The sequence below is a fragment of the Eptatretus burgeri genome, chromosome 4 (assembly GCF_056783735.1).
Source record: "Eptatretus burgeri isolate ZD-2024b chromosome 4, Ebu_testis_v1, whole genome shotgun sequence".
NCBI classification, from domain to species: domain Eukaryota; kingdom Metazoa; phylum Chordata; class Myxini; order Myxiniformes; family Myxinidae; genus Eptatretus; species Eptatretus burgeri.
Window position 1 is genome coordinate 7,167,396 of NC_140964.1, and position 14,839 is coordinate 7,182,234.

Below are 14,839 nucleotides of genomic sequence, written 5' to 3' on the forward strand. Positions count from 1 at the left end.
GGAGGAATGCCTCTCAGGGGGGACGGGCCGCGAGGATGCTCGCGAAGGATGCCCGCGAGAATCACAAATGGCGAGTGGATCGACTGACACCAACCGGCCAATCTGGAGGCGAGTTGCATCGGGGGGGCGGGGGGGGGGGTGAAGAGAAGAGCGGGTGTGCACGAGGAGGTCAAGTCTCTTTTTCCCTTGAGCCTGTCCCACGGATGATCGCCTGCCTGCGAGTCTGTCAGAACGAGAATCGCTTGCCTGTCACCTCTGCTGGTGCTCGCTATCTCGTCGCGTGCTGGAGCCCGACGCTGCCCTCTGTACCCGGTGCTTGCAGCGGCATCGAGTTGCGGGTTTGAGTCCCGCCGAGCCGAATCGTCGAGGGCCGCACAAGGCGGGAAGGTCCAAGCATCCTTAAATCCAGCTCACCTTCCCTCCGAGCTGGGGGTATAAATAAAGGCCACGGCTTTCATTTATATTTGGGGGTGTGTGTTTGTGTGTGGGCCTGTTTTCAAGTGGAATCGTTAAGTGCTTTCTTTTGCTCATTGTACATCACATTTCTTATTCGGATAACTCTGCTCTGTGTGTGCTTCCCTTCCCCCTATTGTAAATAAATCCCCTCTTGTTGAATGTCCCAGCTCGTCCTTGTCCTTTCTATCATTGGTTTGCCGCGCTGCGAACGGGAATTAGGAGGCCTCATTGTTGCCATAATCGTGCAATTGGCCAGCAGGGTTCTGGTACTCTCCGCTCGGGGTATGACTCGATTCCGGCTCGGCAATGGCCCGGATCGCGCAGATCCTGCAGAGGGTGAATTTCCCCGGTAGTTTGACGACGTGGGTAATTAGGTATATTGAAATTGGCAATGGATCCTACCCCACGTGGTCGACCTATTGGCGATCTTCGGTCTGATAAGGGACCCGTGACCTTTCAGATTTATCTGAAAGGTACGGCCTAAATTCCAGTTGTTCGGTGGAGCCGACTCTACTGCTCCACCTAGCGGTCTTGCTCGCCATCGAGAACCGGCCCCACAGTAATACACCACGGAGCCCAAAGGTGTCACACTGATTGGAAGACGACGCATGAGGAGGCAGATGTCATCATGATTCAGCAAGTCGCTAAAGTTGCCGAAGATGGCGCAAAATGCATCACAGTCATCTGTGATGATATTGATGTGTTCATCTTGCTTGTGTATCACTTCACCTGCAATGCTGCGTAACAATGGAAGCAACATGTCCTGGCCGATCATTGATCGACATTGGGGCCACTGCCAGAAAGCATGCCGGGATGGTGCAAGACCTACTCGCTTTACACACACTGACAGGTTGCGACACCGTTGCCCAGATGTATGGTAGAGGTAAACTGACTGGCAAGAAGACACTCGCGGCAGGCCATTCACTTCAAAAACTTGGGAATGTGGATGCATCTATTGACGATGTCATCGCCGAAGCCACTGTGTTCATGGCTGTTTGCTATGGTAGCAAGGAGAGAAGCAACATGTCTGATGTTCGCAAAGAGGTGTGGTATATGAAGATGGCGAAACCAAATGCCATCAAAGCACCAGAGCTAAAGGCTCTGCCACGAACTACAGAGTCCTTTGAACAAAACGTGCGACGCGCTCATATCCAGGCAGCAATATGGAAGTCAACTGCTGAGCTGCAGCCACCATCTCTGGATCCCACTCAGTACGGATGGAAACGTGATGAGGCATCAAGATCATTACTTCCAATTATGCTGCCGCCCAACGTCGCTCTTGCACCACCAGAGATCTTGGAGCTAATACGATGTGGATGTTCCTCCGACAAGCAATGCAACACAGCTCAATGCCGCTGCACAGCAGCCAAGTTACCATGCACAGTTTTCTTTACGTGCCATGGAGATACTGGCTGCAGGAATGAGCGCACCAAGACAGCTGCTGCATTTGCCCTTGATGATGACTCTGACACTGAATGAGACACCAAGCACTGAAATAGCCTTCATAAGGTTTACAAACCTGTTATGTGTATGTATGTATGTATGTATGTATGTATGTATGTATGTATGTATGTATGTATGTATGTATGTATGTATGTATGTATGTATGTATGTATATATATATATATATATATATATATATATATATATATATATATATATATATATATATATGAACATTTGATTTTCACAGGAATGTCTTCTTTTGTTCATGTTGTTAGCTGCTTTCATTGCATACTGTCAAATTGTTGAATCTGTATGAATAATCAAGTGATCTATATTCAAAGAATGAAGTGGTTTTTTTTCTATCTACATGTCTATTTATCTACATTTTCAATTATGGTGACTGCTAATTTGCATATTAATGAGCTAAATTTAAATGTTATCAAAGTGTAAGTTGGTTTATCATGACCAGTGATCCTAAAAACATGGGTTTGGACACCTCAACCAGACTGGATGCTTACTTTTGGTGCTATTAAGAAAAATAGTAATTTGGACAATGGCCACCGCTAATTTGCATATTAATGGGTTTCTACAAAAATGCTCAAGGGTGCCAGAGTGGCATCAGTCAGAATATTCATTCAGATGGTCTGGTGATCAAAAAATGCAGAAAAACATTGTGTGGACCCGAATGCAAGGTCATCTTGAAAAATGGTGTTTCACATTCGGACTAAACTGGAACAGCACTCATCAGAGCGCACACATCCACCAGGCTGAACAGTTTATGTTTTGTATCCCACTGATGGGCTGGATCTGCATGCGGACCTGAACCAAATCTAAATCGGCTTCTTCTCGTCACCTACTCACCTCATCCAAATAGTTTAGTCCAAATACATCCATAAATATTTGAAATATCAATATATAATGCAATAAATTGTTTTTGGCCACTCAATGGTGAATAATTATTCCAAATATTTTTTTTTCAATTCTCATATCCAGATCTTCACCAAAATCTACACCCGTCCTTGTCACACACCCAACCTGTCTACCAAGTTTTGTCCGAATCCATAAAAAAATTTTTTTGATATATCATGCTCATACACAAACAAGCAAACAAACCGACATACAAAACGGGGTGAAAATGCAACCTCCGTCCACCTTCGGTGGCAGAGGTAATTAACAATAATAAGTTCAAACATTGTTCAAAACTTTTACATGATGTTACTTGATGTTCAGTTATCTCGCGAGTGGCGTAAAGGTACCGGTTTCTCTGCATCGCCACGAGGGCTCAAATAACACGTTTGTACCTTCTCGCTCTCCTTCCTGTACTTTTCAACTTCTGGCTGAAGACTCGACAGTGATGCTAGAAAGAAAGCAGTAGAATAAAATTAAAATCACAAGAAAATTATATATCCATTAGCAGAGTATGCATTAGATGGTGAAACAGGAAGAATCAAGTTTGATGGGTATGCGTGCGGAACAAAGTGGTGGAATGAATACATAACGACAAGCACCCAAGCAGGATTTCAAGAGAAACAAGAGCGACAATTGCTTTGCAATACATGTCCCCTACCGGTCCCAATGAATGTTCGGGAGATAAAAATTATTTTGAGTTTAACGCACGCTCCAGCCGATATCAGAACCAAAATGAAGAAGGAGAAACCCTCTATTTCACCGTGTTTGGGTCTATTCGGCAAAATAAAGGGAAAATAAATTTTCATCTACTGATATCTTTTGTAGACTTGAAACCAATGAAGACAACGAGAATAACAAACCGGAGAAAAAAAAAATTAGTTTGCTTGAACACACGCTCGAGACAGAAAAAAATGAAGAAGAACCTTTCTAATCCACTGTGTTTCATGAGTTCCTAGGCTTTGCCAATTCCATATTAAAAACAAACTGATGTACATAGATGAAGCAAAAACATGCGTATGCCTTTATGTGCATATATAATACTGTTACGGATTTCAGAATCCGGTCTGATGAATGCATCCACACATCCAGGTCCTCAGACAGTTATTTCCTTCAATGCATGTTCAGATTAGCCCCATCCCCATGTCTAATGGGATTTTAAATGTGATGCATTGAGAAGGGTAAAGAACAGATCCCCTCTCTTATGGGAAGATTTTTTTTCTTTAAGACAGACACGTTTACACATATTTTTCGCGAGCGCCGACGCCCGCCTCTTTTTTTCGAGCGCACGGGTTGTCATGGTAACGGTGCGCAAGTGGGGTGGGGTGAGTTTGGGGGGACTCTGCGCCTGCCGAGACGGGCCGCAGATATAAAATGAATTGGAAAGGTCCATTTAAAAGAGAGAGAAAGAAAACCAGAGAGGAAGCGCACAAGAACAAGGAGGAAGAAAGCCAGAGAGGAAGGAGAAAGAAAGCGAGAGTTGAAGCGCGCGAGGGAAGAAGCGAGCCAGAGAGGAAGCGCGCAAGCGAGGAAATGTGCAAGTGCGCAAGCGAGCATGAGCAGCGCTGACGAGTGAGGCACGGGTCGGTCACCAACGAGTGAGGCGCGGGTCAGTCACCAACGAGTGAGGCGCGGGTCAGTCACCGACGGTCACTGGACGTCACCAGTTTCGTGAAGTGTGAGGAGCTGCCCGTGTCGCAGCACCAGGGTCTAAACCCACGACAGACGATATCGGTACTCCCCCCCCCCCAGACTGGCGTTCAAGGCTGTTTGCGAGTGGGTGCACGGCAAGGCTGGGTGCTGGCAACCAACAAGACACGCACGCACACATTTCAGGACGTTTTCACCTCACGGAGAACTTCCCGATGGTGAGTGAGACGACTCTTCTTCCCCCCCACACCCGAATGATCTGCTGGGTACCGTTGTCTGTGTTTAGTTGGAAGTAAGTCAACCCCCGATAAGCATCTGCTCTTTGTCTCTTTCCTGGCATTTTGATTGATTTTGCTTTGGAATTCATTCGTTTATTTACCTCAGAAAATAAAGTTCTTTTTATTTATTTATTTTATTATTTATAAATTATTTATTGACTTCCAACCTGTCCATGTTTGTCATTTCCTTCCATTGGTCTCGCATTGTCCGAACCGAGATAGACTGGGAGGTAATTACCACAAATTTGATCATAAATAGTCGGCACGCACCAGCGCTTAAAACGCTCGGCCGCCCTTATTAAAATCTCATCGAGATAACATTAGTGTTTTGTCGAGGGCGCGCTCCCCGCTCAGGTAACCACGTGACCTCTAGTTAATCAGAATAATTAGATGGTGGACACTGGAACTCGTGGTTAACTGGGTGGCGTTCGTGGTTCTAAAACAACCCACCGAACCACAACGTTAATTGTGAGCGGTGGCATGAGGTCCGGCTCTTCCGAGGACAACCGGGGATTAATCCCCCTGAGTGACAAGCTAGTGTCTCGGTACCCGTGGCCGCAACAATACATTGTGGTTATATACCTGGGATCATTCCAATTGCACTGGGCCATGTACTAACACCCAGGCCGAAGGCCGAAGACCTGTCGATCTGTGCTGCTTCATGCAATGGTGGCGCATGATTTCATTGGGGTGGAGTCAGACCAGCTGTCCAGCCAATTGGTGTAAAGCAGTGGGGTGGAGTCAGGGTAGCAGAACACTGACCCATGTGTAATATGTGATATTTTCTAAGTTTGAAAATGGCATAACTCTGTGAAAAAATGACAAAACACCTTGAAACTCAAACTTATTCTGTAACTTATCAGAATAAAGTCATGTTCCAAGTTTCAGTTGAATATGTTAAAGGGTACAGGAAAAAGTTTGAAAAACCACAGGTGGGACAGACAGACAGACTGACAGCAAACCTATTGTCTCTTCCAGTGAAACTGGTAGGGGGGGCTAATAAAACGCAGGCTGGTAGCACAGTATGAACAAAATGATGACCTTCATGCCTCAAAACTAATTACATAAATGTTTGGGATGGTGGAATTATCCATGGTTTGCAAAAAAATTGTCACAACGTAAGTGCATGCTGAACTAGAATGACACTCGGAAGAGCGCATACCTCCGCCAGGCTGAACAGTTTACATTTTGTATCCCACTGATAGGTCCGATATGAAATCGGTCCAAAAAATATGATAGGTCCAAAATCGAATCGGCTTGTTCTAGTCACCAAACCAACTCATCCACCTAGTTTTGTCATGACTCGTTCACAACTTTTTGAGATATTGTGCTACATATCGTTTTTTTGAGATATCCTGCTCACAACCAAACAGACAGACAGACAGGGGTGAAAAGACAACCTCCATCCACCTTCGGTGGCAGGGGTAAAAAGGGCCCGAGGAGGTGTCCATGTCGACAAAACATCGCCCGAGACCAGACCTACTCCCCTCCCTCCGTTGTAAAATCGAGGATTGTGTTTGGTTTGAAAAAAAACAACTTTTTGTGTGACTTTTTGTGACAAATCATAAATTTCCGTTTACAATCCCAACACGATAGCGATGTGAACATGACAGTGGTAATGGCAAAACATCATAACACCTAATTGTTTAAAATAACGTGAAAAAGCATATTTCACATCAAACACTTTCAGAACAAAAGTTTCACGGGAACAGTTGAATTGAACAAACGCACGAATGATTCGTTCCCTCGACGTTATTAGGTTGAGATGAGCACACGCTGAGCATGCACAGAGAAATCAACAGAAACTTTACCTTCTAAAATACCTGGAGAAAAGCATTTGGGAATGTGCGGCAAGGATGGGGGCAAAAAACAGGAAAAGAGAAGGGAGAAAACACGGAGGATTTATTTGTGGAACAAATCAGACGGAATTCCTCAGAGTGGTGTATCGTGCAAAACGGAATCTCAAGCTCTGGTGTGAACGTGGAACAAGGAAGTCGAGGATGAAATAATTTTGTTACAATCAAAAGCATGTTTTCATATCAGACAAAAGAAAAACCCTGAAAAGACTTTCAATATGTCGAAGACTTAGAACATACATCGAGCTGGGATGCTAACCTGCGTGTGATGGGGGACTCTTTGCATGCACAGGAACACAAATGATGGCTAATGGTAAACATGGTTTTACGACAAATAAAAGAGGTGAACAAAGGTAGTTGATGGTTCATGTGTGACCAAAATGTGAAAGAAAACAAAAGGGATTCGAGTGGAAACTTTGCTTGAAGCAGATGAATTGAAGAGATACAGTTGTCAATGTAAACACGCGTTTGGCAGAAAGTGAACCATCTTCACGTACCCACGTTGTCTCTCTGCGTGTCGATCTCACCCTGAAGAGCCACTTCCATCTCCTCACGTGTTCCTTGCTCAGCCTGCAACTGCTCTCGCAGAAACAACGTCTCGGCACGCAACCGTTCCTCCCGCTGCTCGGCGCCAGCGCGCAGCTCTGCCAGCAGACCTCGGTAGCACTCGACTAATTGGTGGAGTTCCTAGAAAAAAAAAATGATAAAATACATACATATATATATATATATATATATATATATATATATATATATATATATATATATATATATATATATTATATCCTTGCGAACCAGTATTTGTTTGTTTGCTCGCACTACTCCCCAACAGTTCTGGGCCAATTACATCAAGACTTGCTACGTTGGATCAGCATGACCCAAATTAATGTATAGCCTACGGGGTGTTTATATCTTTGCCAGTGGTCTTGAGGGGTGAAAGGGGAGAAAGGGGTGAGGAGAGAGGAGAGGAGATTGGGACCATACTCTGTGCAGAGCGTTGGTGCTGCTTAAGCAGTCTCCTTGGCTATTGGGCAGAATCCTGGACGGGTCACCACTCCGACACAGTATACCAGCATGCTGGTACTCATTTTGCCGACCTCGGAAGGATGACAGGCCGAGTTAACCCCACCTCATATTAATTCAACAGCTGAGCGCGATTTGAACTCAGGATGCTTGGATCCAAAAGAGAGGAGAGGGGACGCAAATTCTCTACGTAAATGTGTTTCGTGGAGCGCCGCCTCCAGGTGGGGATGGGTATTACTAGTCTCCACCATTTACAGTAAGTACAGTATTCCGTGCCCAAGTTTTCCAGTGCAATGAGGTGTTTTGAATTATTTATAAACAGTAGGTATGTTTTTGTTCTATGCATGTAACTCGGTTTTTTTGTGTGTGTGTGTATTACAGAGCTGTCAATTGCCTACACACCGCCCAAATAAAGGCATGTGTCAAAAGAATGTGTTGCATGCTTGGAACAAGATCGCCTGTTGGGCAGGTACTCCACTAGTGTGTATACAGTGTACACATCATCAGAATGCCTTCAGAAAGTATTCACACCCCTTGACTTTGTCACATTTTGTTGTGTTACAGCGTGAATTAAAAATGGATTAAATTAAAAAAAATTGTCACCAATCGACACGACTGATGTACTTTCATAAATTAGATGTTTTTCTCTTTAATTTTCAACTGGTTTGAAAAGATTTCTAAAAACATGTTTTCAGTTTGTCATGATGAGTTGTTTTGTGTCGATCAGTGACAAAATTTTAAACTAAATCCAATTTAAATTCAGGCTGAAACAACAAAAGGTGACAAATGTTGAGGGGTGTGCAATGAATGCAATGTAGATTGAGGGGGGGGGAAATACCAGATTGGGTGAGTTTAACAAGTGGGATAAAAATACCAGATTGGGTGAGTTTAACAAGTGGGGTAAAAATACCAGATTGGGTGAGTTTAACAAGTGGGATAAATACACCAGATTGGGTGAGTTGAACAAGTGGGGAAAAATACCAGATTGGGTGAGTTTAACAAGTGGGATAAATACACCAGATTGGGTGAGTTCAACAAGTGGGGAAAAATACCAGATTGGGTGAGTTTAACAAGTGGGGTAAAAATACCAGATTGGGTGAGTTTAACAAGTGGGGTAAAAATACCAGATTTGGTGAGTTTAACAAGTGGGGTAAAAATACCAGATTGGGTGAGTTTAACAAGTGGGATCAAAATATTAGATTGGTGAGTTTAACACGTGGGGTAAATATACTAGATTGGTGAGTTTAACAAGTGGGATAAATATACCAGATTGGGTGAGTTTAACAAGTGGGATAAATATACCAGATTGGGTGAGGTTAACAAGTGGGATAAATATACCAGATTGGGTGAGTTTAACAAGTGGGATAAATATACCAGATTGGGTGAGGTTAACAAGTGGGATAAATATACCAGATTGGGTGAGTTTAACAAGTGGGGTAAAAATACCAGATTGGGTGAGTTTAACAAGTGGGGTAAAAATCACAGATTGGGTGAGTTTAACAAGTGGGATAAAAATACCAGATTGGGTGAGTTTAACAAGTGGGGTAAAAATACCAGATTGGGTGAGTTTAACAAATGGGGTAAAAATACCAGATTGGGTGAGTTTAACAAATGGGGTAAAAATACCAGATTGGGTGAGTTTAACAAGTGGGATAAATATACCAGATTGGGTGAGTTTAACAAGTGGGACAAATATACCAGATTGGGTGAGTTTAACAAGTGGGATAAATATACCAGATTGGGTGAGTTTAACAAGTGGGGTAAAAATACCAGATTGGGTGAGTTTAACAAGTGGGATAAATATACCAGATTGGGTGAGTTTAACAAGTGGGATAAATATACCAGATTGGGTGAGTTTAACAAGTGGGGTAAAAATACCAGATTGGGTGAGTTTAACAAATGGAGTAAAAATACCAGATTGGGTGAGTTTAACAAGTGGGATAAAAATACCAGATTGGGTGAGTTTAACAAGTGGGATAAAAATACCACATTGGGTGACTTTAACAAGTGGGATAAAAATACCAGATTGGGTGAGTTCAACAAATGGGGTAAAAATACCAGATTGGGTGAGTTTAACAAGTGGGGTAAAAATACCAGATTGGGTGAGTTTAACAAGTGGGATAAAAATAGCAGATTGGGTGAGTTTAACAAGTGGGATAAAAATACCAGATTGGGTGAGTTTAACAAGTGGGATAAAAATACCAGATTGGGTGAGTTTAACAAGTGGGATAAAAATACCAGATTGGGTGAGTTCAACAAGTGGGATAAAAATACCAGATTGGGTGAGTTCAACAAGTGGGATAAAAATACCAGATTGGGTGAGTTCAACAAGTGGGATAAAAATACCAGATTGGGTGAGTTTAACAAGTGGGATAAAAATACCAGATTGGGTGAGTTTAACAAGTGGGATAAAAATACCAGATTGGGTGAGTTTAACAAGTGGGATAAAAATACCAGATTGGGTGAGTTCAACAAGTGGGATAAAAATACCAGATTGGGTGAGTTTAACAAGTGGGGTAAAAATACCAGATTGGGTGAGTTTAACAAGTGGGGTAAAAATACCAGATTGGGTGAGTTTAACAAGTGGGATCAAAATATTAGATTGGTGAGTTTAACACGTGGTGTAAATATACTAGATTGGTGAGGTTAACAAGTGGGGTAAAAATACCAGATTGGGTGAGTTTAACAAGTGGGATCAAAATATTGGATTGATGAGTTTAACACGTGGGGTAAATATACTAGATTGGTGAGTTTAACAAGTGGGGGAAAGATGCCCGATTGGTGGGTTTGGCTTGCCAGGTGCATCAGTCCTCGAATCAGCATCAGGTGACTACGTTATTGAGACTAACTACCAAACGATATCAATCGTAGACCCTCCCATTGTTCAACCACTTTCAATACATGGCCTTGTTGGTAATGTTACGCAATGTTACACAGAGTAGCCTCGTGTATGTGATTTCTAACAATGCATGTCCTTGTTAGAAATCACATGCACGAGGCTGCTCTGCACCTTGTTACCTGTACATTGTTGGGAATGGGTTTCTCCTCGTGAAGAAGGGCGAGGTTTCTATCACGCTTCCCCTGTACAGCCTCCAACTCAAACTGCAACTTTCGCACCTCGTCGGCCGACTGCTCGGCCGCCCGAGACAGCAAGACCTGAACGGACAAGGACGACGACACAGACGTGGAAGAGAGGAAAATGTTCCGAGATAGCACCATCATCGAGGGCCTGAGACCAAACATGCTCAAGTGATCCTCACGATTAAATTGTGTTCTGGTTACCAGTTGCTCGGCCGTGCGATGACTCGTTTCTCCAAACCTGCGCTGGAGCTCGACCAGAAATGCCTGAGCTTCCCGGTTCTTTTCCTGGAGCTGGGACAACTGTTCCAAAAGCAAAGTTTGCATTTGAAATCGCAACTTCATTTTACACGGCATGGCATGGATTTAAAATAAAAAAATTTGAAAGCAGAAACCCTGGTAATATTTAAAAAAAAATAATTGAAAAATGGAATTACCTTCTTTTTATCACTTAATTAAATGTACAAGCACTTTGAGATGACCTCATTTGCTTCCACAACTAGCATGCCTTCGTTTCGAAATGACAAAAATTTCCTTGAAATTCCATCCATTGAACAATGACTTCTATTGTTTGTCCTTTTTCATCCACAATACAACACACACTACATGGCCAAGAGTGTGCAGACATTCCTTATAATCAGTGGATTCGGCTGTTTCATCCACACCCATTGCTGACAGGTGCATAAAATCAAGCACACAGCCGTGCAATCTCCATGGACAAACATTGGCAGTGGAATGGGCCGTACTGAAGAGCTCAGTGACTTTCAACGTGGCACCGTCATCGGATGCCACCTTTCCAACAAGTCAGTTCGTAAATTTCTGCCCTGCTCGAGCTGCCTCGGTCAACGCTGAAGTGCGTAGTGCTGCAAAATCGTCTGTCGTTGGTTGCAACACTCACCACCGAGTTCCAAACTGACTCTGGAAGCAACGTCAGCACAAGCACTGTTTGTCAAGAGCTTCATGAAATGAGTTTCCATGGCCGAGCAGCCGTACACATGCCGAAGATCACCAAGCGCAACGGCAAGCATCGGCTGGAGTGGTATGAAGCTCACCACCATTGGAATCTGGAGCAGTGGAAACATATTTTTTGGAGTGATGAATCACGCTTTAACATCTGGCAGTCTGTCGGACAAACCTGGGTTTGGTGGATACCAGGAGAACGCCACCTTCCCGAATGCATAGTGCCATCTGTAAAGTTTGGTGGAGTAGGAATAATGGTCTGGGGCTGTTTTTCATGGTTTGGGCTAAGCCCCTTAGTACCAGTGAAGGGAAATCTTAACGATACAGCATACAATGACATTCTAGACGATTCTGTGCTTCCAACTTTGTGGCAACTGTTTGGGGAAGGCCCATTCCTGTTCTGGCATTTCACTGCCCCCGTACACAAAGTGAGGTCCATACAGAAATGGTTTGTTGAGATCGGTGTGGAAGAACTTGACTGGCTTGCACAGAGGAGCCATGATCTCAACCCCATTGAACACCTTTGGAACACCGACTGCAAGCCAGACCTTATCGCCCAACATCAGTGCCCGACCTCACGAATGCTCTTGTGGCTGAATGGAAGCAAATCCCCACAGCAATGTTCCAACATCTCATGGAAAGCTTTCCCAGAAGAGTAGAGGCTGTTATAGCAGCAAAGGGGGGAGCAACTCCATATTAATGCCCATGATTTTGGAATGAGATGTTGGATAAGCAGGTGTCCACATACTTTTGGCCATATAGTGCACATGTTTTATCCTCCGCTGCCTCCTCAGGATTATAATTTACATTTAAAATCTGCTTTTAACTGTGCACAAGCACGCAACGTGGACCGTGTGTATTTCTTCAGCATGTTTTATGCACAAAACCTTGCCAAGTGTCCCGAGAGCGCACCTTCAGCCCGCATTCCTCGCCCAACTGCCGTGCCTTTTCATCGACCCGTTCTCGCTCCCGTTCCTCGACCCCGAGTTGCTCGTTCGCCTGACGCAGCATAATCTGGAGTCGTTTTAGCTGGAGGGCAATGAAGGATGGCAACATACGGGAAGGTATGACGCCATGGTCGGGGGTGGGGGCGATAAGGTTACGGTGAAGGGAGAAAACCAAAATTCTCACTGAAAAATATACGATAACGGCACTCTTCGACGTCGACCGATACGCCTCCGCCCACATTATTACATCGTCATACATACTTGTACCAAGTTTTATTTGAATCCCATCAACTGTTCTCAAGTACCACATTTTTACCTTATATGGCCTCTGAACTTTGACCCCTTGACCCCATAACCTAATCAGTTCATCTTCACATCATTATACATAATTATACTAACTTTGACTTCGATCCCTTCAGTCGTTCTTAAGTCATCACGGTAACAAAAACCTATCACAGAGGCACAGACAGACATCCGGACGGAGAACCCGAAACATAAAGCCTCTGGCAACTTCGTCGGTGGAGGAACACAAATGTGTCTTTTTTTAAGATACATATATACAGAGTCAAGGCTCGTGATAGGGCTAGTACACTGAACTGATCAGGAGGCAACAGGACAAAAGAGACAGTGTTTTACTTCTGCCTATCTCTACTAACTACGGAGTTGAAGGACAAGAAAGGAGGAGATTGAACAAATAATAGGCATGGGGGGGTGAATGGGGGGCAGGAAAGGACGCATGGGAAAAACTGGGAAATTTGGAAGGAGGTGGGTTTGGGGGTGGAGTTGTGGGGATGTAAAATATCGTGATTTTGGATTGGGGACGATCTCAGATGGTGGTGAACAGCTGTCTCGAAGACCTGGAGGGAAGAAAGAGATTGAACGGATGTGGACTTTGATTCCACAAGCAGAAAAAAAAAAGAGAGGAACAAATGAGTGGTGAGCAGTGATCCTGGATTTAGGTTGTTTCACAAGAAGGGGGTTGATGGTGGAACACGTGCACCCTGCAGAAACCTGATGTGGGGGGTGAGGGGGATCAAAGCACGGAAAGAGCAGAGGGTGAAAGACCAGAAGGGAGGCGGTAGAAGACGGAGAGATCACCAATACAACTTGTCTGCGATGGTAAAGTGATAGGCTCATAGACTCGGCTTCACTGCAGGAGATTCCAATGATCTTGATAAGCTGAACAGTTTAGCCATCTGTTGGTTTACCTTCCAGATGTTAACATTTTACTCCATTCCTCGCAACATTACTTCCAAGGCATTACTTTCCTGTAGCAATTCTCTGCAGACTACTGCAGTAGGAACTGTCTCAAACTGTAGTGTATGAGAGTACTACTACTCATATACTATAGTTCTAACTGTGGCATCTTTGCCTGGGTTTTCTCTCATTCTTCTTCTTTAGGTGTCAACAAACAAAAACGAAAGGTCCCAAACAGGCTGATGGCCAGTGGGAGAGGAGAGGGGGCTGGGGGTGGGGTGGGTAAAAAGGATTTCTCTGGCAATGAATTGCGATACGTTGGAATTGTGGACGGTACGATTAGGAGCTTGGAGGAATTTCATGCATTATATGATGCCATTTTCCACAATATACTCTCACGGACCAATTAAAGTAAATCATCGAAATATGATTTCTGTTTTGAGGATCGGATATCGTCCAGACTAAATAAGAGTCGAAATCTGTTGTGAAATCTGATAATGTAAAGAATTAACGAGTCTTATAACTAAGCCGATAAACCTATTTACTTTAAGCAAGCAAGGCTGTGTTCCCTCCATCAACATAGATTCACAGGAAAATGTGAAATTTCCAAACCAGTAAACTTACCCTTTTTCTCCTGTTTGGGGAATTATATTGAGTGAACAAAAAATTGAGGAACATGCCAAAATTAACCAGCTTCATTGAGCTGTATGATTTAATGCTTTCACTGCGAGACCTCGTGCTCTGGCCCCAAAGGGCTGCCTTTCCATAGCGTCTGCCAGATGTTTCTATATTTTCGGAGGTTTCGTGAGGTGCTCTACAGGGAATCAAAGCAAATCTGGTTAAAAAAAAAAAAAAAACATTTGCGCGGACCTCAAACCAATGTACCACGTGACAAGCACAGATGAGCAAGCAAAATGGTGGATTTTCTGCAATGTTTATTTCAGGGAACCAGCTTCATTGAGCTGTACAATTTAATGCATTCACTCAAATGCCTGTTCATCATAGCTACGAATCGCTGTGTACATCGCTTTTGTAAGTACTA

At 43.7% G+C, this 14,839-nt stretch overlaps 1 protein-coding gene across 3 annotated transcripts in view; it reads right to left on the reverse strand.

The window, feature by feature from the left end:
• The window catches only part of RABEP1 (rabaptin, RAB GTPase binding effector protein 1), a 65,973-nt gene that overhangs the window by 11,067 nt on the left and 40,067 nt on the right, over nucleotides 1–14,839 (reverse strand). For 2 of the 3 annotated variants that reach the window (XM_085876775.1, XM_085876774.1), the window contains exons 12-16: nucleotides 12,566–12,682; nucleotides 10,898–10,996; nucleotides 10,634–10,771; nucleotides 7,090–7,279; nucleotides 3,204–3,259 (exon numbers count right to left, since the gene is read on the reverse strand). In XM_085876775.1, coding sequence (XP_085732901.1) covers nucleotides 3,204–3,259; nucleotides 7,090–7,279; nucleotides 10,634–10,771; nucleotides 10,898–10,996; nucleotides 12,566–12,682 — 600 coding nt within the window. The remainder of the gene's footprint in view (nucleotides 1–3,203; nucleotides 3,260–7,089; nucleotides 7,280–10,633; nucleotides 10,772–10,897; nucleotides 10,997–12,565; nucleotides 12,683–14,839) is intronic. The other variant, XM_085876776.1, reaches the window with a different exon arrangement.